Here is a 23,759-nt window from a genome sequence, read left to right as displayed (position 1 = left end):
AAAGCACTGCTTTTAAAAAGGTTTAACAAAGTTACTTGGTGCTATTTACTACTTTGTAACGACGATGTATGATCACGCTTTTAATATACCAAAAAAACGTCAGAGTATTTATCAAATAAGCCTACATAAAGAGAAAAAGAGAGAAAAAGCACTTATGAATTTAAGAATCGGCACGCTTTCACTTCTTCAGTGTGTGTTTGAAATAGGTTGGTCACACATGAAGAGAAAATTACATACAGTTCAAATAAATTCAAAACAAACACGTTTTGTATCAAAACCTTTTGTAAATTTGTATCCATTCTAAAAAAAAAAGCCAAAACACACAATTCCTCAAGATAAGCTTGCATATAAATTAACAATTATTTTGTAACAATTACAAAGTACTATGACTCAAAGTCACAGACTAGAGCTGTTGAGTCATGAATAGTCAATTTGTAGGCCTAGTTTAAGTGTTCACTGAGTTCTTTCTGGAATTTCCTGTGTTTTTTTAACTATACACACTTTATAAAAGTTTGCATGAAATAAAAATCACCTGTCTATTTTCTAAATGCAAGTTACAGATTGTGAACGAATCATCCATGTTTATTTTTTATTTTATTTTATTTACATTTTTGACAGAGTAGCCTATATAATAATATAATATTTAATCAAAATGTCATAACTGGATCTTCCAGTGAAAATGACAGACATCTCTTTGATGACTTAAAGGTAGGGTAGGCAAAATATTTTCCATAAACAATCCTTTTTGTTATACTGATTGGAACTCTCTTCCCATCCTGATAGCAATCACCACAATAATATTGACCTTACACTCGGATTTATGCGTTTCTCTGGCAGCAACACTATCAACGCCGAAATGAATCTGCAGCAGTTAGATAGGCTACTACAGGTCAGAGCTTTTTACGTTTTTACGTCTATTATTATTATAATGTTATGGGCCTTTGAGACATGAGGTAATGCTCTGGCTGTGCACATTCACATGTTTTGAAGGAGGCGTGGCTTTGGAGACGCTCTGAAGGGATCTAATGCTTTCAAAACTAGCTCGCTATTGCTAGCCTCTCCGAAATTGACAATCCTACCTTTATATACTTTTTATACTTTATCCCACTCGGATATATGTCACAACAATACAGAAGGAAATATGTTGAGCATCTGTTTGAGGTATGACTGTGGATTTTATATTGTGAAAATCTCTTACTGTGATGTTAACCAATAACACAGAACATATAATCCATAAATCCAAAGGTGCAATTATGAAAACACATTATAACTTTCAGAAGGAAACCTCTGATTATTTTTACATCCTGATTTTAGGACTACAAACTGTTTTATCTTTCAAATCAGTCTTTTTGTAATAAAAGACATCTGTCTGTGTTTATAACTTGTATCACTTTGCAGGAGTATACAGCATTAACCAAGTTTCCACTAAACTACACAATTACGCAGGATCCGCTTTCTATGATAATAGCAAATGGTCAGAGCTAATATTGACACAACCTGAGATATGAGGCATATCATTTTCTTCCCAATGATTTAGACATTTTGTGCTTTCAGAGAACATAGAGCACATACGTCAGAACCTGCTGTCTGAGGCCTCCGATTCATAAACAAAGAAACTGACTTATCATCACCCACTTTAATCTCGTCTTATTGGAAACATCATCACACATTAATCTCACAATCCAGTGGACAAAGACATTCCATATTCCCACACAAGAAGCACTGTTAAATCAATGTAATCTCCTCCAATGTAGTTTCCTTTCTCTTAAATTACACTATTATGGTATATCCGTCCATCCATAAAGTAAAGACATCTGCAATATTAGTCCTGGACCCACATGTTAATAAAACTAAAGTCATCAATAACACTTGATGCCTGTGACATCCTACAACATCACAATGCATGAATAAGATATCACTCTAGTGATAATGCAGAAGATATTCTTATGTAGTCATGTACACAAACGCAAAAGTGTATCTGCGTGGGTTTATTCATTTAGTGAAGGTATCAGAGCAGAAGATATATGTTTAAAGGATGGAGATAGAGCGAGTGGAGGCACACTGACCCTGTGTAGTGAAGTATGTTTACACTGAGTGGAGGACACAATGTTCATCTAGCTTCACATCGGAAGAGGCTCTATATATCAGCAGTCAGTCACAGCACTGGTGATTTCAGGAAGGAAACTGGGCCTCAGAGACGCTATCACAGGTGCCACCGCAAGCTGACAGCATGTCAAAGTGCTACACCTGGAGGCCATTTGGGTATTTGTGGACCTGATGCCCTTGTCATGGATTTACAATGCATGCTTTTATGCTTTATATCAGTTAAATTGTCATTTTGTGTAAGCTGCAACTGCACAGATGAAGAAATCCATTTGTCAGGTGATCAGGCAGGCCGCGTGAGACACATGTGGCTGCTCTCATTGAGGGATGCGAAGAGGAGAGAGAAAGGTAAGATCACACAAAACACCTTTTTAGTATTCATGGAAATGTTAATCCTAAATTTACAGATCAGGCATTTTCTGTGTAAATTCATGAAGGCAAGGCACCACAGGTGAATAGAGGAATATCATACTCATAGATATCACCATACTTCCCCAGTTACAAGTTTTCTGAAGTCATGTTGAAGTTATGATTGCATACGCAAATGAGGCATTATCTAAATAATTATGCACTGATTCGCATTTTGGAAACAAATCGCAATTTTTTTGATGAGAAAATGTTTAATGAAGCAACTGATATATGAACAAACCCCTATGGAAAAAAACATTAGAATTTAGATAGAAATAAAACTGTAAAGTAATACTGTACTCAAATGTAAGTATAAGTGCTACTGAAGTGCAGATTTCTGGCTTAGTGCATGAGAAAAAAACACATTTTGAGAAAACGGCCTGTATTGTAATGGAAATCTAGACACGCGAATAGATAAACGGTCTCTATTTTGGACATCTCTTGGTACATTTGTTCTGTGTTTAAGCAACTGATCTTGTTAAATATAAACATACAGCTGTCCTTCATTCAGCTGTCAGGCCTACTCTTAGTCTGCTATTTGTAATAAAAAATTCATGAAGTACTGGGATGTCTGGCCTGTACACTTGCACACATTATTTATGACACAAAATAAAGTGTCATGTGACATACAGTAATATCTACCACAGTGGTTCTCAAACTTTTTGACTCCAAGGTCTCTCATTGTCCACAACAATTTTCGAATGCTGCATAACTTTTCCAGTTGTTTTACTGGATAAGGATTAATGTTAAAGGAATAGTTCACTAAAAAATGAAAATTCTGTCATCATTTAAACACTTTATTTACAGGTGAAATGGTCAAAACGTGTTTTGTTTCATAGCTGGTACTACATCTTGTATTTTACTCCATAATCAACATATTTATAATCAACATAATATGGAATACTATCTTACTAACTGAATACTGTGTAGTACGCACTGTATTTTTAAGTAGGTAACACAAAATTCACAGTAAACAATATGCTACGTTGTTGCACAAATTGGAAAATGCAGAGAGTCGTCCAGGTATTCAGTGCGTACTGAAACTCTCATATTGTGCAGAGGATGCATAACATATACAGTCACTGGACACTTTCAACTACTCATTAATGCAAATATCTAATCAGCCAATCACACTGCAGCAACTCAATTTAGGCTTGTAGACATGGTCAAGATGATCTGCTGAAGTTCAAACTGAGCATCAGAATGGGGAAGAAAGGGGAATTAAGAGATTTTGAATGTGGCATGGTTGTTGGTGCCAGACGAAATGGTCTGAGTATTTCAGGAACTGCTGATCTACTAAGATTTTCATGCACAAACTTTGATTTGAAAAAGATAAACATATTCAGTGAGCGGCAGTTCTGTGAGTGAAAATGTCTTGTTGATGCCAGAGGTCAGAGGAGAATGGCCAAACAGCTGATAGAAAAGCAACAGCAACTCAAATAACCACTCGATACAACCGAGGTCTGCAGAGGAGCATCTCTGAACGCACAACCTTGAAGCAGAGCTGAATCAAGCTGAAATCATACGGATTCTCTCTAAGAGAAATGACGTGTTAGCAAAATGCAGTATGCATCAGATCCTGTCTAGCTGACAGTAATCAAAGTCACAAGGACAGATCTCTGACGCATACTGATTATATTGCACTGATAGCAAAAATGTAAGCTGTGTGTGTTGGCAGGGGAGTTATTTGTACAAAATGATATAGATGTAATCATTACCAGTTTGCTAATCGTAATTATAACTCTACATAAAAGACAACTTCAAAATAATATTATAACAAACAAAATAAAAAGAAAATAAAGTATCACAAAATACACCCCTTCAGCAGCCTGATTGTTTTTTTGTTGTTGTTGTTGCCGCATAAATGACCTCTTACTGTAAATGTCACTCTCTGAGTTTCAGCTGATTTGAAATATTAATGCTTTTGCTTTTTAAATATCCAGCAGCTGTGGACGAGTCTAATCCAGCTCGAGGTCTCGTCACACATCAGCTCCTGTATTGTCGTGTTGGGATTGGTTTTCACCTACAGATTCTGGCGAACGGCAGTGTGTGGGGCGTTCATGAGCCTTCTGAGTACAGTATGATTTATATGCCTATAACTTTAATAACCCTCAGAGGAAATATAACACATTTGCACAATATTTTTCATTCTACAATGATTTATCTTCTTTATATTGCACCCATTTCTTTCGTTTCTTTTTAATGAGTTTTTCTTCATTCTCTGTTTGTCTTTTAGGCTTGCTGAGAGTGTTTGCTATGAGGCCGGGCACTGTGGGTATCCGTGGTGTGAAGAGTGAACTGTATTTGTGCATGAATCAGGAAGGAATTGCACATGGAATGGTGAGAAAAGACATCATGGTTACTTGATGGCAAGGCATAAAATGTCTCATAATCATAGTTAACTCTTATGTCTACATGAGATAATAGTAATTTAAGCTTTTTGAAAGGTATAATTACAATTCCTTTCAAGTGCATCCTGAAATAATGAAGCGTTTGCAAAGGTATACATTTAACTCTCTTCTTTGTTGTAGAAGAAGTTCTCAAATGAATGCCTGTTTAAAGAGCGCATGGAAGAAAATCACTACAACACGTACTCCTCTCTGAGGCACACAGGGTTTTTACTTGCTCTGTCCCAGCAAGGGAAGCTGAGGAAAGGCAACAGGGTAGGCCGCCACCAGGCCTGCACACACTTCATTCCCCGCAAAAAGTCTTCACACTTAACTCTTATCTGATACATCATATCTAAATTGAACATTTAAACCTATGATGAAGCAGTCACTGGGTGCTGTAAGCTCATTTTGACAAACATATATCGTCCTTCTACTGGACAGATGAAGAAAGTATTTGTGAGAACTAAGATGTGACTGCACCTAAACAGGTTTTGTAAACAGCAGTGCATGTGGTTAAAGTACAAAAAAGTACAAAAGCTGTCACTGTGGCTGTACCTCTTCAAAAGGTACACCTTTGTACCAAAAGTGTACATATTAATACCTAAATGGTACATATTAGAACCCTTTTGAAGGGTACTGTCCCAGTGACAGCTTTTGTACCTTTTTTTTCTGAGAGTGTAGGGCTGGACTAATTCTGTGACCAGACTTGTGTGTTTATTGTTAGTGGTTTAGTTTTTGCACAGTGTCTGAACTCATCTGGTGAAAGCTAAAAGCAGACATATGCACAACAGTCATTTATTTTTAACATACCGCAAAAAAAACATTCCCACAGATTGACCAAAACTTTCCCTCACTGGTTTTTAATTTTATTTAAAACGTTTGAATAGTAAATGACCTGTGAATGTGACATCTTAATTGTGAAAAATTGTGATTTTGAATAATGAATGTGTAAATATGTATTTATTATCTAATGTGTAAATGAGATCTAAATACATGATAGTGTTATTTTATTATTATTTATATACTATTATTATTTATTAATATTTTGAATTAGCTTTGATATATTTTTTTATTTAGCTTTTTGGTATAACAAGAACAACACTGATACAGACATCAGTGTTAATCATTTTTTTTAATCATTTTTTCCTACATAAGTTTGATATGTATGATTTTAATGATGTGTACTTTACTGCTGTGGGTGTGAAGGCCTCATTATATCATTGTACAAATAAACCTGATGTCCCTGACAATTCTGAACTCCAAATTAAAGAGATGCACACATGCTGACAGTGAATGTTGGAATTTGCGAAGAGACAAAGAAAAAAAATCTTCAAAGGCTGAATTGACTCCTTACTAAATAAGACTAAATAAATGACAGGTAAATAGGTTGAAAACAGGCTAGACTCCCATAAGGTTCTCCAATGACAAAAGCTCAAAAAACACACCTGATGCTGATATAGAAACAAGCATAAATTCCCCCTATGTGGGTATCATGCATTATTAACACATTTTTTAAGGTGCACTGAGTATTTTTTAGAGGCATCTAGTGGTGAGGTTGCAACTTGCAACCAATAGAAGTTACGGTGGCCGACAGGAAAATATGTCGTCGTCTGAGACAGCAGAGAGAATAGGCATCATATAGATAGACGCCCTATCGACCGCTACTGCCTATTGGCGCGGACGAGCCGTGGGGCCGCCATCTTAAACCGGTCACCCGCTCCGCTCAGTGTAATCTGTTTGGCAGGTGCAAAGAGCTGTCAGCGCATTTAATTAATCATATCTCACTGAATACCGAACTGATTTTCATGCGGGGTTTTTTTCTGCAAAGGTCATACATGTAGCTACGATACAGGACACATTGAATGTTTTATTCACAAAATACAACCAATAGTACCGAAATGTTAAATGTTAAATCTTACTAGTGAAAAGTAATCCCCGAGTGATGGTCCGCCGATTTGAGCAGGAAAATGCTGCACAGTGCTCTGGCATCTACTGCTGCTATGCAACGCAAATAGGAGTATGACCGGTTTAAGATGGCGGCCGCATTTCTTGTGCCACAGCGGCCAATAGGGCATCTAGCTCTATATGATGTCTATGGCAGAGAGTAGCCATAAAGGGTAACTCAACGCCTGGTCAGAGCCTGCTCCACCCACTGGCAATATTTGAAAAATGCTGGTAAAGAGCCCAGCGTGGGGGAGTGGGAGGGGTGGGGGGGACACGTCTGAGACCCGCGTCTCTCTGTAGGCAAGGGGGAGCTAGTGCCTGCTTACGTTAAAAAAGTTTTTTTAGGGTTTAGTTACCCTTTAAGCATTAAGGTTTCTGTACAGAGAAAAATTAAGGAATTAGGTTTACTTAATTATTCAGTAAAACGATATGTTATTGCGAATATTATTGTTACTTGTTCATCATTGTGTCAGTGTTTTATTCGCTGACTTTAGCTAGCTTCTTTGCATGAAAAACGACATAGTGACGAAACGTTTGTCCGTTTAGGGCTATCTATCTATCTGTCTATCTGTCTGTCTGTCTGTCAATCTATCATCCATCCATCCATCCATCCATCCATCCATCCATCTATCCATCCGTCCTTCGGAAATTTTGTATTTGTTGTTTCTATCAGCATTGTGCTCAGATTTGCAGTATGTTATGCAAATGCAGTAAGTTAGATTTAACCCACAATAAAAAAAATGATGAAAATGACTAATAACTAATATAACTAATACTTTGTTCACTCCCAGTCCCAACCTATGCTTTTCCTGGTCCTCATCTTGGCCAACTGACTCTAAAGTCTCAATATCATGTACATTTTGATTTCATCAGAATTAATCATTATGTTTTCCATATCTCCATTCCTGTCCTCCATTTGTAAAGCCCCTCCATCATCCAGCTCTGCATTTGATCAGGTTCACAGGCCTCTCTGTAAGCTGAGCTGCATTGAGGGAGATGCGGGGTCATCCGATCCCCTGTCTCAGCGACACTACCTCCCAGCACTCCTGATCAGATGTCCCGCTCTAAATCGAAGAGTCTGTGTCAGTCTGTAATTGAGTGAGGTAAGAAGACAAGAAGAGAACTAAAAATGAGCAGATCAACGGAAAGAAAACGTTTCAAGCTAATCAGACAACATGGACTTTATAACTCTATTAGGTAAATTGGACGTGTTGAACTTTTGTGTTTTGAGTGTTCTGTCCAATATCACAGTTCACTTTATATCAATGTTATATTTACAAATATTCTGCTTTCTCCAGTCAAATCTAAAACCAACTGTATGTGTGAGAGCTGTTAATATGAGTGTATGAAGTAAGTCATGGCTGATCCAAAGGAATTGGAGTCAACAGCAGGTGTAGATGTTGACGCTGATGGAGATGGAGAATATATTCCCTGTATAGAGAGCACACAAACAGATGTTCAGGTAAGACCACATAGCAACTCATTTATGTTTACATGTGCCATGAGCTGTAATCATTTTATTGTCCATATGCAGTGGAAAATAAAATGGCACAGGATACTTTGGGACAATTTTTACTTGGAAATTGGAAGTCAATTTCACAAATGATAAGAGAAACAGCAACAAATGCATTAAATGTGATATTTTAAGTAAAAAAGATTTGTAAAACATAGTGGACCGTCTACTAATACTCTAATGAGAGTTAGTTGACATGTAGTTGCAAGGTTAGTACAATGTAGACCATCAAAGTATAGTGTTACCAAAATAAATATAAAAATGACAAAGGCACATAACAAAATGATCCAATCTTAACCCTATAGAATGGATAAAGTGGGTCAATTTGACCCAGTATGCATTGATGTTTGAAATATTTTATCAATGAAAATATTTATCTAATTGATATTCAATTAATTTTTCAAAAAACTAGTTTCTGAGCCAAATCAATGTCTTTTTCATGTTTCTTGGTCATAGGGGTGGGGATTTTTTTTTCATGTGTGTATCACTACCCCAAGAATGCATAAAGGGGGTTAAAATTTGACCCAACACATTATTTTTGGATACATTTTTGCCAATAATACTATTTATTTTCTTGAAACATTATGAATTATTGTTGATTATTGTCATTTTGTTCTGAGCCAAAAATTTGTCTCAGACACCAACCCCCCGTGTTTGAATATGCATATCTCCCAATTATGTAGTAGGTGGAAAGCAGATGAGCTGGGTAATATGTCAGAATTCTCAGTATTTATAAAACAGAAAGCAAAAAGCAAAGTGCCTGGATGATACTACTTCTGCCAAGATTCTGAAGTTTACATTTAATGGACACTTTACTATCCCATTAGGCCACGGGAGAGGAGTCGTGAGTGGCAGGGAAACATCACAACTCACTCTCACACTATGCTAACATGGCAATGAATTGAGAACATTCATATTGCATTTATACTACACACATTCATGTTCGATCATACTTTATTTGTTATACACATGCATACTTTTTTACCAGCCATGATGTTCTGAAATGTAGAACCTACTCAGACAGTATATGTGATTTCAGATGCAGTAGATGTGTAGAAAAAGGCTACAGGAAATGACAGCCGAAGGCCCAAACAAAGGAAGAGGTGCAAACTCTGCACAAAAGTCATGCTTAGAAAGTCATGCTTCTGTCTCTGTCCGCTAAGATTATTTTCACAAGGTTTGGAGAAATACGTGGGGTGTGAAGGTTCAGACTAGAATAGACTTTACAGTAGATTTAGTTAAGAGTTTGTTTAGAATATGTAAAAATCTGTAAAAATGCAGCACACAGATAAATGGATGCTGGTAACTTTTGAGGTTTCATGGTTCCACACAGGGAGCAGCTGATCAGATATATCCCGAGAAAATAGAGGTGGTCTCTGTAACCGAGGAAGACATTCCTGCTATGGATCCCCCGGCTCTGCTGAAGGTCAGTCCCCTGGACAGTTCAAGTGCCAGTCCTCCACCAGATGACAGCACTGTCAAACCCACTTTTGAAGTCACTTCCAAAGACCCTCTAACAGAAACCCCCTCAGCCCAGCCCAGCCTTTCAATGCCAGTTACCAAAGTCCAGCCCTTTGTTACAGGTACCGATGTACATCATCCATTATGGTCAAATCGTCTTCCTGACATTGATTTATACTATTTAAAACCAAGCTCAATTAAAACAGTTTGCCTGTATAGCTTACAATTACATTCATAACCTCTGAATTTTACATTATCGTCCAAAAAGGCTAGAAGCATTGATCCAAACTCTTCCAAAACAATTTCAGTCATCCTATATATAAAACCTGTTGCAGTCAGTCCTTTGCACTAGATAGTAAAACACACAAAGGGACACTCTTTTCCTGTAGATCACCTTATAACACATGATGCCAACATTAAGATTGTGGGTTCAACCCCCAGAGAAAAGTACATATCCATAAAATGTATTATTGCTTTGGATAAAGTGTCTTCTGAATGCATAAATATGAATATATTTTTGTGTTAATTATCATCTCATGCAAATGTTAACAATCTAGCAGAGGAGAAAACCCTCCGTGGGAGCCTGTTAGCACGCAGGATGGAGATACTGATCGGGGCTTGTGTCTTGCTCACCCTCATTATTGTGCTTGGAATTGGACTGGGCGGTGAGTCTTCATTGTCTTCAGGGTGAACTCAACACTTCCAGTGGAGTATATCAACAAAGTACAAATTCTTTGTTACTGTACTTAAAGGTATAGGCAAATTTTGGAGAGGCTAGTAATAGCGAACAAGCTTTGAAAGCATAATATCCCACCCAGAGCGTCTCCAAAGCCACGACTCTTTGAAAACAAATGAATGTGTACAGCAGGGAACAAAGAAAAGCGTCAAACTACCTGTCTCAAGGCACATAACATTACAATAATAATGATGATAAACAACTTAAACTGAACTGACCTGCACTATCTGACTGCTGCAGATTCATTTCTGCGTTGATATTGTTGCCATTGAAACGCATAAATTCGAGTCAAAATCCGCTCTGTCATGACAAAGTATGTCATGGGTTTTCATCTCTTCCAAATTACGGTAGTTATGGTGTGAACGCAGCATAAGCTTGATGTTTTGGTTCAGGAGGAACTGTAAAAGGTCGCTGCTGTTTCGGTTGCGGTGCTCGGTGACTGACATCTGTCTAACTCTGCGTTGATAGGCAGGTAATTCTGCATAGTGCGCTGATGACGTAAGATGTTTGCGCGAGCTGGTGCGCAGAGGTATGAACATACGTTGACAGGCAGGTAACAAGTAGGACCGAATGCAATGATTGGACATATAAATACATTGAGACCCCTTAACTTAGTGATTGCTCTTCTGATGTAAAGAGACTTTCTACCAGCATAACGAAACATTTTTCAGGAACAAATCACCTACCCTGCCTTTAAGTACAGATTTTGTACATTTCTACTTTACTCGACTTTGAAAATGTATACATTTTCAATACATGTTTTTATAACATTTGCAACTGCAAAGCACCAAAAAAGAACAGCAAGAAATCTATCAGCAATATCCAGTTTGTTATTCGGTTAAATTTAATCTGTCAAGCTGGTTTGCAAAGAGGTCTGAATGGTCTGAATGCAAATAGAAAAACACCAGCAAATTAAGAAAATATCTTCACCTGTTTGACAACACGTGTTGCAAATACTCACAACGCAGCCAAATAAAGAAACGCACCGCAAATACTCAAAAATCAACCAAATACAGAAAAACGCTGCAAATTCTCACAACACAACCAAATTCAGAAACACGCTGCAAATACTCTCAATGCAACCAAATACAGAAATGTGCTGTAAATACTTTTAACTCACATATGATCAGGATGGTCAAGCAACACCACTGACAAGTAGATATTGAACAATAAGCGGTTCCAGCCAGGTTTGTCACTTGAAACATTTCTGTTGTGGTGTGTGCTATTTGCAGCACGTTTATGTATTTGGTTGCATTGTGATTATTTGTAACGTGTTTCTGTATTTGGTTGAGCTGTGAGTATTTGAATTGTTTTTGTATTTGGTTGCATTGTGAGTATTTGCATTGTTTCTGTATTTGGTTGCATTGTGAGTTATTTGCAGCACGTTTCTGTATTTGGTTGAGTTGTGATTATTTGCAGCACGTTTCTGTATTTGGTTGAGTTGTGATTATTTGCAGCATGTTTCTGTATTTGGTTGTGTTGTGAGTATTTGCAGTGTTTCTGTATTTGGTTGTGTTGTGAGTATTTGCAGTGTTTCTGTATTTGGTTGCGTTGTGAGTATTTGCAGCGCTTTTCTGTATTTGATTGGGTTGTGAGTATTTGCAGCGCTTTTCTGTATTTGATTGCATTGTGAGTATTTGCAGCGCTTCTCTGTATTTGATTGCGTTGTGAGTATTTGCAGCGCTTTTCTGTATTTGATTGGGTTGTTAGTATTTGCAGCGCTTTTCTGTATTTGATTGGGTTGTGAGTATTTGCAGCGCTTCTCTGTATTTGATTGCGTTGTGAGTATTTGCAGCGCTTTTCTGTATTTGATTGTGTTGTGAGTTTGCGGCGTGTTTCTGTATTTGGTTGCGTTGTGAGTATTTGCAGCGCTTTTCTGTATTTGATTGCGTTGTGAGTTTGCAGCGTGTTTCTGTATTTGGTTGCGTTGTGAGTATTTGCAGCACGTTTTTATATTTGATTGTGTTGTGAGTATTTGCAGCGCTTTTCTGTATTTGGTTGTGTTGTGAGTTTGCAGCGTGTTTCTGTATTTGGTTGAGTTGTGAGTATTTGCAGTGTTTCTGTATTTGGTTGTGTTGTGAGTTTGCAGCACATGTGTTGTCAAACCGATGAAGATGTTTTCTTAAACTGCTGGTGTTTTTTCTATTTGCATGTTTTCTTCAGTTGCAGCGCGTTTTTTGTATTTGGTAGCGTTGTGAGTTACAGCCCGTTGAGCTCTCTCGGCCACCGTAGATTACAGGAAAATAATTCAATGATGCAAAGTTTCTTTCGCCTCTACAGTAGCTCTAAAAGAAACTAGTGTCATTTCTTTTGACACTGTGTAATTTTTCTTAACACACCCTTAGCTAAAATTAACCAACTCAACTGCAATTAATAATTAACAGATTACACTGGATTAGATTGCACAACCCAGGATCTAAAAACGTTCATAAGATGTCTCCAACTCAGGTTGCGCAATCTAATACAGACTGCAGCCTTGCATTATGGTATCAGTTTACTAATAGCCTTTAAGTGGTGTTGTTTGGCAGATATTAAATAGTCAATTAATTTATGAGCCAATAAAATGATGAAAGGTTTACTTGGAGTACATTGTGTCACTGTTGTGTTTCAATGAACAATAAATATATATATATATATATATATATATATATATATATATATATATATATTTTTTTTTTTTTTAAGAAATGGTCCTATAATTACCAATTATCCCACAATTAGTGGGCTAGGCTCATTCTAATTATGAATAATCCTCATCCTTTAGTGGGCATGAGCTGTGCAGGGAAGTTTCGATGTGGTTCTTCTGGCTGTATTAGCATGTTGGCACAGTGCGATGGACATTTTGACTGTGAACACGGAGAAGATGAGCTCAGCTGTGGTGAGCAACAGCATACTCATATTAATATTCAGTACTGTTGTTGAATGTTGCTGTTCATGTTTCATGTGTCTATCTGTCTGTGCAGTGCGTCTGAGTGGGAAGAGCTCTGTACTGCAGGTGCTCAATAATGGAGTCTGGAGAACTGTTTGTGCCGAGAACTGGGACTCTAACCTTTCCCTCTCTGCTTGCAAACAGCTTGGCTATTCGAGGTATTGAAACACTCCTTTACACACCCTCTACATCTATGTTCAATCTTGCTCCATAGGGCTACTGTCCTGCAGAGTTTAGCTCTCTAACCCAAATTAAACACACCAGAAACAACTATTCAAGGGCTTTAGGTTTACTAGAAACTTCCAGGAAGGTGTGTTAGGGCAAGCTGAACTCTGCAGGAAGTTGGCCTCCATTAGAAGGATTAGAATTACTCAATATTTGAAAACAGCATAATCGTCTTAATCTTTAGGTGTAAGCTCAAAACTTCACCTCTTTTAGGAATTTTCACATAAATCATGATAAACTCCCTGAAACGCCTTGATTGTAGTCTTAAGGCATATGCAAAAAAATGGTAGGAGGCCTGCGCTACTAGTGTGTTGTCACCATCTCCAAGATGACTGTGTCTGAAATCACATACTCTCTTGAGTAGGTACTTATTTTGAATGAGTGCTTACTTTGCAAACGCTAAAAACATATGTTCTATATAGTATGAATGTGTGTAGAATGAATGTAATCCAGATGTACTACAATCACTGTTGTCATTAGCATGTGACCTACCAATGTCAGTTGCGTCTCTTCACTGCCATTCACAAATCCTCTCCTGTGGCCTCATGGGAAAGTAAACTGTCCATCGTATGCACACTTCAGAATCTCTCCAGAAGTAGTAGGTCATCTGGTTACTTTTTGCCTACTCTTTATCCACCCAGATCTAACACTGTTATGGTAAAGGGTGTGACATTTCCGAAACAGGCTTGACCAAGGCCTCTTTAAAACTTTAGGAGTAGACTGTGATGTTTATCCATTGAAAACTTTCTAAGAACAACACAAACATCTGATAAAGGGCTTGGGACACGTAGATGTTTGATGCTAGCGCTACATTGTACATTACCAATATGCTTATGCCATAACATTTTTTTAAGCTGCTTTACTTTTCCCCCTCTCTGTTAGATACGTGGAGTCGAAAGCTCTTCTTCTGTCCTCTATTGAGCAGGACTTACAAAGTAACCTGGTGTCATTAAGTTTGAACCACACAAGTTCCCAGCAAGCTATCAAGATACACAACATAACTAATTTCAGGTAAACACAGTCTCTTCATAGTTACAGTGTTTGCAGGGCAGCACCATACTGACAAATGTCCTGAATTTTGTTATAGATTGTTATACAACTAACTTTGAAGCAACTCCCAACAGCCTTCAGTTTCAACCCGGCTTCACGCCTGTCTGTAATTAAGTGTTCCAGATCTGCATTAGCTTAATTATATCTTAATTCAGGTGTGTTTGATTAGGGTTAGCTGCTGAACTTTTGAGGAAGATATAGCTCCGAGAACAAGAGTGAACATATTTTGTATTTACTTTGTTCTGTAGCCAACAGCTCTTTACGCCCCCTTTATACTCTTTGAATGTAACTCTTTCACAGCTGCTATGCTCTTCATTTTTGTTCCTTTTTTTAAGTCATATATAGTAGATCAGTATGATCCCACTAAATCTCAGTCAAATATAATTATTATTCCGTAGGTTTACTCAACATATATGGAATGTCTCACTTTTCTCATCCTTTACTCACCTCCAATAATACAAACTAATCTGATTTTTATTTTACAATGAAAAACAAATTGAGATGTTTAGAAGAATGTGTTCACAATGGCTTTTTCAATAAAACGAAAGCAAATGGTGACCAAGCCTGTCAAACTATTTCAAAATAGACCTATCTTCCTTTTTTTAAAGGGAAAAAAAAAGTTTTGGGTGGATTAACCCATTTAATGGCATACCATTTCATAACTATCTACATCATTTTTCCCCCCCCAGTAAAACCCAGTGCAGTCTGGGGAAGGTAACAACACTTAAATGCATAGGTAAGCAAAAGTTAATTTTCACATTGTGGTCACAAAATTTTGGCAAAATTGTCAATAGTTTAACGATGTATGAAGCACAACTCACACAGAAGTCACTTTCAAACTAAGCAGCTTTCTTGAACATAAACTTATTGCGAAATCTGTGCAGTGAAATCTTTTGCCCTCTCACAAAATTTACGATATCGTGGATTCCTGAAATGACTGGATTTTGTCCACGAAAATTTGCCGAGCAACGCTATATGTGGCCACATCTTAATACATTACTCAAATACATATTATTATATGCTCTTCATTCCCTACTGAGAATATAGTTGTAATATCAATATTCCAGATTGTTCACAATCCTAAAGTTTAAACTCTTCCTGGTAAAATGATAACGCTTACAGTGATTTACAAAGTAAAAGATACATGTTTTATTTTTTTAAAAACAACATTTTTTGAAGAAAGAAGTATAAAAAACTTCATACATCCAGGCCAGTAGTTAAGTATCAGTGTTGAGTCTAAAGCCACTAGTACTTTTGAAACAAATGAGAGTTAGTTAAACATAAGCACAACCAACTAAATAGCATCTTTTTGTGTTTTTCATTTTATGGCCACATATGACCACTATGGCCACATTCTAAACTATATCGTGCACTTTATAACATCAATGTTACATCAGCAAACATTTCATGCTATTTCTTCATAGCCTGTGGTTCCAGACCTAAGCTGAATTCTCGCATAGTTGGTGGAAACCTGTCAGTTGAGGGCCAGTTCCCCTGGCAGGTGAGCCTACACTTTCAGAACGTGCACCTGTGTGGAGGCTCCATTATATCATCTCGCTGGATACTGACGGCTGCTCATTGTGTGTACGAGTGAGTTTATAATGTTCTCATGAATCAGTATTTTCATTTTCCTCTAGCCACATGGAAATGATCCTAGTCTGATTTCCATGCAGGTATGCCTACCCTATGCTTTGGACCGTCTATGTTGGATTGATAGAACAGCCGATGAATGCAGTGCAGTCTCTCGCCGTAGAGAAGATCATTTATCACAGTCGCTACAGACCCAAGGGCTTGGACTATGATATTGCTCTGATGAAACTGGTGCAGCCCCTCATCTTTAATGGTACCTTCTGCAAAAGAAGCTCATGTAAAATGGAATCTGGTTCTTTTGATGAACCACGTGGGGTGACTTTATTTATTTTGAGGTAGCTTTTGTAACAGCTGGCAGTTGAACACTTAATCTTATCTTTATGACCTGCAACAACCTCCCATGCTCATGTTTTGCATTCATTGTGACAAATGGCGTGTTTGTTAGATGGGTGTTGCCTTTTTTCTTAGGTATTGTGGAGCCTATCTGTCTGCCGAACTTTGGGGAGGAGTTTGAGGATGGTAAAATGTGCTGGATCTCAGGATGGGGCGCCATGATTGATGGTGGTAAGTGTGGGAAGCTAATGTTGTAATATCTGACTGAGGCAGCTCAAACAGGGGCTGATAGTGTGTTCAAGTCCTCCAAGTTCGTATTTACCATCAGGGAAGTCATAATGATAACATCAGATGTGTTCAAATTACTTTGGTGGGAGCAAGACGGTAATGAACATTTTCAGCAAAAATAAAGCTAAATTTTTTGACTCTACTTCTGCAAAATGACGAACAAAGAATGCGCATCAGGTGTGTTTTCCCTTATTTATTGTTTATTCAATATGTGAAGATGCTGTACAAAGCCGTTTGAAGCATGGGGTAAAGCCCAGTTTGAGGTAGCAGAAGTGAGGACCCCCTTCGCTCCGTCGTGATCGTGTTCCTCAAGATTACGCTGGTTGCACCGCCCTAAGGATATCCATTGTGCTGAAAAAAAAATCAGTAATAAAAATAAGTCATTATATATTTTATACTGTGTAAATACAGTATATGTATGGACGTAAAGTTTAAACCAACTAAGACATAAAAAGAACAAGTTTCACAAACATGTAACAAAGGGAAATGGAATAATGTATCTGGGATAGAGACCCGAGCGGTCACAAGGAGAATCACAGGGATCCGTTTAAAGGTAGTTCCGAAATAAATGTATTACTTTAAAGGCCCCCTGAAATCAAAATCTTATTTTTTTAGCTTTTAGAATAAATAAAGCGTCCCGCAACTCCTGCCCCCTATGCTATAAATACCACCTGGTCAAAGGGACCGTTGACACGTCACGGAGCAATATGGATTGGATATGTGTGTTCGGTTGCTCAAACACTTGAGTTTTATTCCATTTTCCAACTGTATGTTGGTTAAAGGGTCATTCCACCGGTGGAGTAGAATAGTAGAATAGTATCATACATTTCTAATTTGGGACCTTCTTGGCCGATAAAAGGCAGAAAATGACTTTTTAGTTCTTTTGGATTGTAGACAACAATCCCCATAGTGCATTGCAATGCTCAGCTCTGCAGACCACTCCCACAACAGTAGCTAGCTTAACTGCAAGATATTTGTGCAATGAACCTGTCACGTTAGCGTGTTAACAAAATGAAGATAAACTTACTTTACAGAAAGACGACCATTTGACCCTGTAGGCTTTGGCTGACGTTGCCAGTTGATCTTAGGTATTCTAAAGTAGGTCTCCAGGACGCCGCTATCCATATGGGTTGCGAAACTCGGGTGAGCAACAACACACACGTCCGTGTCATCCTCCGATTCCGTAGCACCGCTGGAATTCTCGGCAGCAGACAGACTCTTGTTCTGTGTCCATTAGCGCACAGTGAGAGCACAGGCACCACCAATCTGCCCCAGCTCGAGCCATTGCGGGCTCCTCGTCCGCGGCAGGCAGATCGTTTGCATCGGCTGTGGTGACAGCAGCTTCAGCCGCCTCCGGTTCCTCCATAGCCCTCAGCTGCTCGTCGCTATACTGTGGCTCATAAAGGTAGCCACGGACATCCGTTTCTACCATAACTTCGTCAAAATCCAGATCCTCCATAATGCATCCGCCTGTGTATTCGGTATTTACTCCATATTTTGGAGTCCATATTTTGGTCCATATTTTCAAAAAGTTTCTCCCGGTGAAATGAAACGCACTGGCACTGATCTGATAGGTCTGTTAGCGCATTAGGTCCAACCCCCTATGGGCGGGTTTGAAAGGGTGGGAACTATTGCTTGTAGTCTTCACAGAAATCCCCCCCTTTTACACTTCCTCCTACAATGAAAATGCCGATTTTTGCGTCATTGTTGGAGGAAGTAAAAAAAGGTAAATAGAGGATTTCTCTCGTCTCAGGGGAAAATGAAAGAGTGTTGCACGACCATTCAATAGTATGACTGGATTTCTAACAATGGAAATCTTAATGCAAATGGGTGGAGTGACCCTTTAAGAATAAAATGGCTAGAATTTATTCACACCTCTACTATTGAATCCAATGGATCATCAGTAATCGGATTCACTTCCTTGTCAAGTACGACTTGCAGTCTGTGAGGTAAACTAAAGGCTATTGGCTATTTGAAAAGGGGGAGGAGCCATTCAATATATCCCACCTTAGCTTCCTGTTTCAGTGGAAATTACGTCAATGAATCATACAAAGCTGCGCGTTTCAAAGCACTTCAGTGGGCCTGTAAAGCCAAGGAAGTGCAAAAGGTCTATAAAGGCAATGGATAAGAGCAAAAATAAAAACAAAGGTCACAAAAACAATCTAAAAACTAGAACTGTTGAGGTACTAAAACTAGCACCAACTTCTTTTGAAGTTTCTCATGCTCAAGTAGTATAGTATTTGCAGTCGGGGTGTAACCATAGACTGTAAAGAAAATATGGACGTAGTGTCCGTGACGTCACCCGTAGGTTTCTGAAGAGCATTTTTAGCGCAACTGCGGATAACTGAAAATGGGCAAAGAGGCGGGATTAGCTGAGGTGACCTGACGACTAATAGACAGCAGACAAGCGGCTAGTAGTGACAGAAGCGGCAATCCACCTGTCACTCAAGTGGCCACGCTCTTAATTATGCAGAACTTTAAGGCTTAATAAAATTTAAACAGATGAGTTATAAAAAAAAAATCACCCCCTTCACAGTTGTCATGAAGGGCAAAATTATCTATATAGACCAAAATCACTTTTTGTACCAGGCTGTAAACATATTTTTTTCTGCTTTAAAGACTCTCTTTTGCAGCCTGTCTCTTGTGGCCAGTCGATGAATTGCAGTTTAAGTCACTGTTGGATTCAAGAGAGACTGGGTGTAACAGTGACACTAACAGTATCTGGTGCCAAAGTCAGTATCTGGTGTGGTGTGTACATCTCCAGTCAACTCCTCTTGGGATCTCCTCCTCATAGAATCACCAGATTTAAAAACCACTTTGAGGATGCGGGGGCCCCTTTACGGGTTGGGTCGCAAGGCCCAATATGTTTGGACGCTTTGTGACATGCAACAGTTTTAAGTATTGCCCTATTATAATAAACTCAGCAAAAAAAGAAACATCCCTTTTTCACGAAATGATATGATAATAATAGTTTCAAAAAAGTTGCCTTGTTGCCATCTGCCATGTTTTCTCACTGACACGTCGCCAACTCAGAAACTCTGGGCTCAAATAAAAACCTGAGCTTCCCACTCATAATAACGACTTAGTGGTGGCATTCATGTGCGTTTAATTTCTAAACACAATCTTTCCGATATGACTTGAATGCACATTAAAGGATTAGTTCACTTTTTAAACAAACTTTTGCTGATAATCTACTCACCCCCATGTCATCCAAGATGTCCATGTCTTTCTTTCTTCAGTCGAAAAGAAATTAAGGTTTTTCTCCATATAATGGACTTCACTGGGTACCAAACGGTCCAAGGTCCAAATGACAGTTTTAAGGGTCTTATCTTGCGAAACAAAGAACATCATTCAACGAACAAAATGAACGAAATGACTCAAAAAAAGATTTGTTCATTTTGATGAACGAGTTTGAACAGGAGAGTCACGAACGCGCATCACAGAACAGAGCAAGGTGAGCATTTGTGCTTATAAAACTTAAACTTTTTTATTTATTTTTGAAATGACCGATTGTTTCGCAAGATAAGACCCTTATGCATCGTCTGGTGTCGTTTAAAGCCCTTTGAAGCTGCACTGAAACTGTCATTTGTTGGACCTTGAACCGTTTGGTACCCAGTGAAGTCCATTATATGGAGAAAAATCCTAGAATGTTTTCATCAAAAACCTTAATTTCTTTTCGACTGAAGAAAGACAGACATGGACACCTTGGATGACATGGGGGTGAGTAAATTATCAGCAAAAGTTTTTTAAAAAGTGAACTAATCCTATAATACCTGGAAAGGGCTGTCCGTTATCATTCCAATTCATCTCAATGGCAGCTGCTCAAGAAGCCCATGTAACCTCATAAATACTGATTAATACTGATAATGATTTGAATCTTTCTGCATTTATATGTTGAAAAAATATTTGGTCAGAATACTCAGATACCTTTGTACGTATTTTAATGAATAAATATGCTATTTGTTTTCAAATACGTTGTAACAGCACTATGTGTCAGCAGGGGCTGTCTGGCCAAGATGACCAGCCAAACATTGTGATCTTGGTAAATTGTAAAATTTTTGTGCTACCTCTGCTTGAGACTGAAATGTGCTGTGCTAGCTGCTAAAAATAAAGGGCAAAACTGTGCAAAAAAGCAGCTGACTATAATGCAATGACTTTGACTCACAAAGCAACCTCATGAAACTGATTTCAGACAGACTTTTTAGGCAAATTAACGGTAATGATCTACAACAAAATAGAGAGAGCTCTGGTGATAACTAGCGAATACTTAATTACTACAAATAGAAATTCCGGACATCAAAAGTGAAAAACATTGGTCAAAACAGAAACTGACCACCAACTGCAGTCTGCAACTTTCAGACGTCATCTTTATTTTTTTGCTCAACTGTCGCAAAATGAAAAGCACAGGATTGTGGGATATCATTGGTGAAGGATAGATCTATGCTGCCTTCAAAAATCAATCAGATGAAGTTATCTCAGCAGACGGGAAGTAAAGCTAATATTGGATTCAGACGTGCCTTAATGTAATTGTAATGCCTTATGCTTCCTTCGAAGGCAGCATTTTAAGCTTTTGGACGCAGCCATTGTTTTGAGTTTGTAAACTGACTCACATGGAGATAAGATGTCCTTCTGTGTTCTGTGTTTTAGGGGATGGGAGCGAGTCACTGCTTTCAGCAAGAGTCCCACTCATCTCTAACAAGGCCTGCAGTCAGCCGGAGGTTTATCAAGGCTATATATCAGCAGGCATGATCTGTGCAGGATACCTAGAGGGGGGGACAGACTCCTGCCAGGTAAATCATCTCACCATGGAGTGATATATATTTCAGTCCACGAACTGCAATCAGATTTGATCATATTTTAGTAATCATCATAACTTGGGTATCATTCGGGAGCTTAAACACTCAAAATACATTGTATGAAAAGCGTTTTAAATTGAACATTGCGTTACCAGGAAACTGTAAGCGCACTTTAAAACCTTTTAGCAGTCTCCTCCCCCTAGTGGGCAGAGTCATGCTTCATAATACAAAATTAATTTTAGCTGCTTTATAATCAAAGCTTTTTCTAATCTTGACAAAGCACATATCGTTGGAAAGGACTGAGACTCAAGGTGCCATATTTGGCAACTGTTTTGTGATAGAAGTGATATTGTGACAGAAAGGTATTCATTTGTTACAGGAGAATGCATAAATATTTTTTCAATGGAATTTGGGTTACACATGGTGGCTATTTTTGGAATTACGCCTAAACAAAATCTCATAGAAACTTCTATTTTTGTGATATCAAATTAAAATTTAGAACACTACTTGGTTAGACATATGGGTTTTGAATTTATAACATTTATAGTAAAACATTTTTTTTTTTTAAATATTTTGTATAAAATAAAACAATGTTGAGTACAGTATATTTATTTTACAGTAAACTTAAACTTCTATAGCTTTTTTTTTTTACTTTTATTTTTTGAAGTGCTTTCACTTCAATATACTGAGTGTCTTCTTTTAAGAGACCAACCCTAGTGTGACAGATAAGGGTTAAAGCAGAACAATAGTGATTTAAAATGAGTAAAACTTTTATTTTAACGTGTTTACAAAGTGCATTTTTTAAAAGGGTAATTAAATGGGTTAAGAAACATAGTCATGAAAGTTTTTTCACTCTTTAAGTAGTGTTTTTTTTTTTCATTATTATTTTTATTACATTATATTATGAATTCTAATTAATACAGCCATATGCCGGCTTTCTTGTTTCTAAAATCCAGATTATGGAAGTTGGGTTACCTTTACATGAATAAATAACTTGAATATGCATAAAAGAAACTGATGAGATCTGTTCCATTTAACAGTGGAATATTACTGTGCAAGTAAACATGAAACACTAAACTTTAAAGTAAAATATCTGGGGGAAAAATGTGTTTGTCCATGCTGGTAATAGGGTGACAGTGGTGGTCCACTGGCTTGTGAGGATTCTTCTATCTGGAAATTGGTGGGAGCCACAAGCTGGGGACAAGGCTGTGCCGAAAGCAACAAACCTGGAGTTTACACACGCATCACACAGTCCCTCAGCTGGATACATCTGCAGATGGAGGTCAGGATTGTGATCGTGTATCTGTGAATTTCTGAGACCAGGAGTTTATTTGGTTTCTCTTCAAAACGATCTGTCTGCACAGCGAGACTTCCCTGCCCCCCATAGGAAAATAACTTGAAATAGCTATTTTTGTTGTGAAAGGTCATGTCATCACGTGCTATCATGAGTAATTCTGATAAATCAGTGCCCTCTTGTGGTTTCAAAACTACAAGACTAAAAAAATTGCCTTTTTTTTTTTTTCTCAGAGAGAAGAAATGCTGAATCCCTCAACTATCAGCTCGGACTATTGACAGCCGCACTGAATCCAGTCAGAGACGTCACAGAAACACAGAACTCTGACACATGCACCACTGTATGTCATAAGATGCTGTATGCACACTGAAAGAAATTTTATATTACATGCACTCAAATCTGGAAAAGTTTTATTTGGTGTAAGTACTCTTATACAGTACTTGCTATTGTTTTAAGAAATGCCTGTCAAACAATGCTCTGTTGTGTCATGAGTAATTACTTACACAAGTGTTTCCAGAGACACAGAACGTGACAATGTGCTTAGGTCTAATGCAATAAATAGGGAGAAAAAGGGACAAAGGCCCCATCCATGCAAAACGTATTTTCATATTTGCAAACCTTCTTAACACTTTAATGTTATACTACTGTAGTGTTTACAATAATTAAATAATTGTTCCAAAACAGCACACAATTAACAAC

General features: G+C 37.9%; 2 protein-coding genes across 4 annotated transcripts; both read left to right on the top strand.

The window, feature by feature from the left end:
* The first annotated feature begins 2,081 nt into the window (after positions 1-2,081).
* Positions 2,082-5,243, top strand: LOC143723814 (fibroblast growth factor 4A-like). Its single transcript, XM_077216616.1, has 5 exons — positions 2,082-2,209; positions 2,348-2,451; positions 4,455-4,589; positions 4,748-4,851; positions 5,043-5,243. Exons 1-5 carry the CDS (start codon positions 2,082-2,084, stop codon positions 5,241-5,243), a joined length of 672 nt encoding a protein of 223 aa, XP_077072731.1.
* Positions 5,244-7,901: 2,658 nt separating this feature from the next.
* tmprss3a (transmembrane serine protease 3a) lies at positions 7,902-23,534 on the top strand. Of its 3 annotated transcripts, none has more exons than XM_077216734.1 (14): positions 7,902-8,042; positions 8,144-8,307; positions 9,692-9,941; positions 10,380-10,484; positions 13,320-13,433; positions 13,519-13,642; positions 14,592-14,720; positions 15,449-15,495; positions 16,184-16,349; positions 16,433-16,602; positions 16,818-16,913; positions 21,618-21,760; positions 22,896-23,048; positions 23,294-23,534. In XM_077216734.1, the coding sequence occupies exons 2-14, from the start codon at positions 8,203-8,205 to the stop codon at positions 23,336-23,338; spliced, it is 1,647 nt and encodes a 548-aa protein (XP_077072849.1). In that variant the 5' UTR covers positions 7,902-8,042; positions 8,144-8,202; the 3' UTR covers positions 23,339-23,534. The 3 variants fall into 3 exon arrangements, with proteins under 3 accessions (XP_077072849.1, XP_077072850.1, XP_077072848.1); XM_077216735.1 differs by having other exon boundaries at positions 7,920-8,042; positions 10,377-10,484; positions 16,184-16,343; XM_077216733.1 differs by having other exon boundaries at positions 7,920-8,042; positions 10,377-10,484.
* Positions 23,535-23,759: the final 225 nt, after the last annotated feature.

The sequence above is a fragment of the Siphateles boraxobius genome, unplaced genomic scaffold, assembly GCF_051911475.1.
Source record: "Siphateles boraxobius isolate OS27281-9 unplaced genomic scaffold, OSU_SipBor_1 7, whole genome shotgun sequence".
Taxonomy (NCBI): domain Eukaryota; kingdom Metazoa; phylum Chordata; class Actinopteri; order Cypriniformes; family Leuciscidae; genus Siphateles; species Siphateles boraxobius.
This window is presented reverse-complemented; position numbering and strand designations above follow the sequence as displayed.

Excerpts from the sequence above, each read along its gene's own strand:
- LOC143723814 (XM_077216616.1), top strand. The coding sequence starts at position 2,082 with ATGTTTACACTGAGTGGAGGACACAATGTTCATCTAGCTTCACATCGG. Across the intron at positions 4,590-4,747 it reads TCATGAGCCTTCTGAGTACA|GCTTGCTGAGAGTGTTTGCT; the intron begins GTATGATTTATA and ends TTTGTCTTTTAG. Across the intron at positions 4,852-5,042 it reads AAGGAATTGCACATGGAATG|AAGAAGTTCTCAAATGAATG; the intron begins GTGAGAAAAGAC and ends TCTTTGTTGTAG.
- tmprss3a (XM_077216733.1), top strand. The coding sequence starts at position 8,203 with ATGGCTGATCCAAAGGAATTGGAGTCAACAGCAGGTGTAGATGTTGAC. Across the intron at positions 16,603-16,817 it reads GCAGCCCCTCATCTTTAATG|GTATTGTGGAGCCTATCTGT; the intron begins GTACCTTCTGCA and ends CTTTTTTCTTAG. Across the intron at positions 23,049-23,293 it reads GGATACATCTGCAGATGGAG|AGAGAAGAAATGCTGAATCC; the intron begins GTCAGGATTGTG and ends TTTTTTTCTCAG.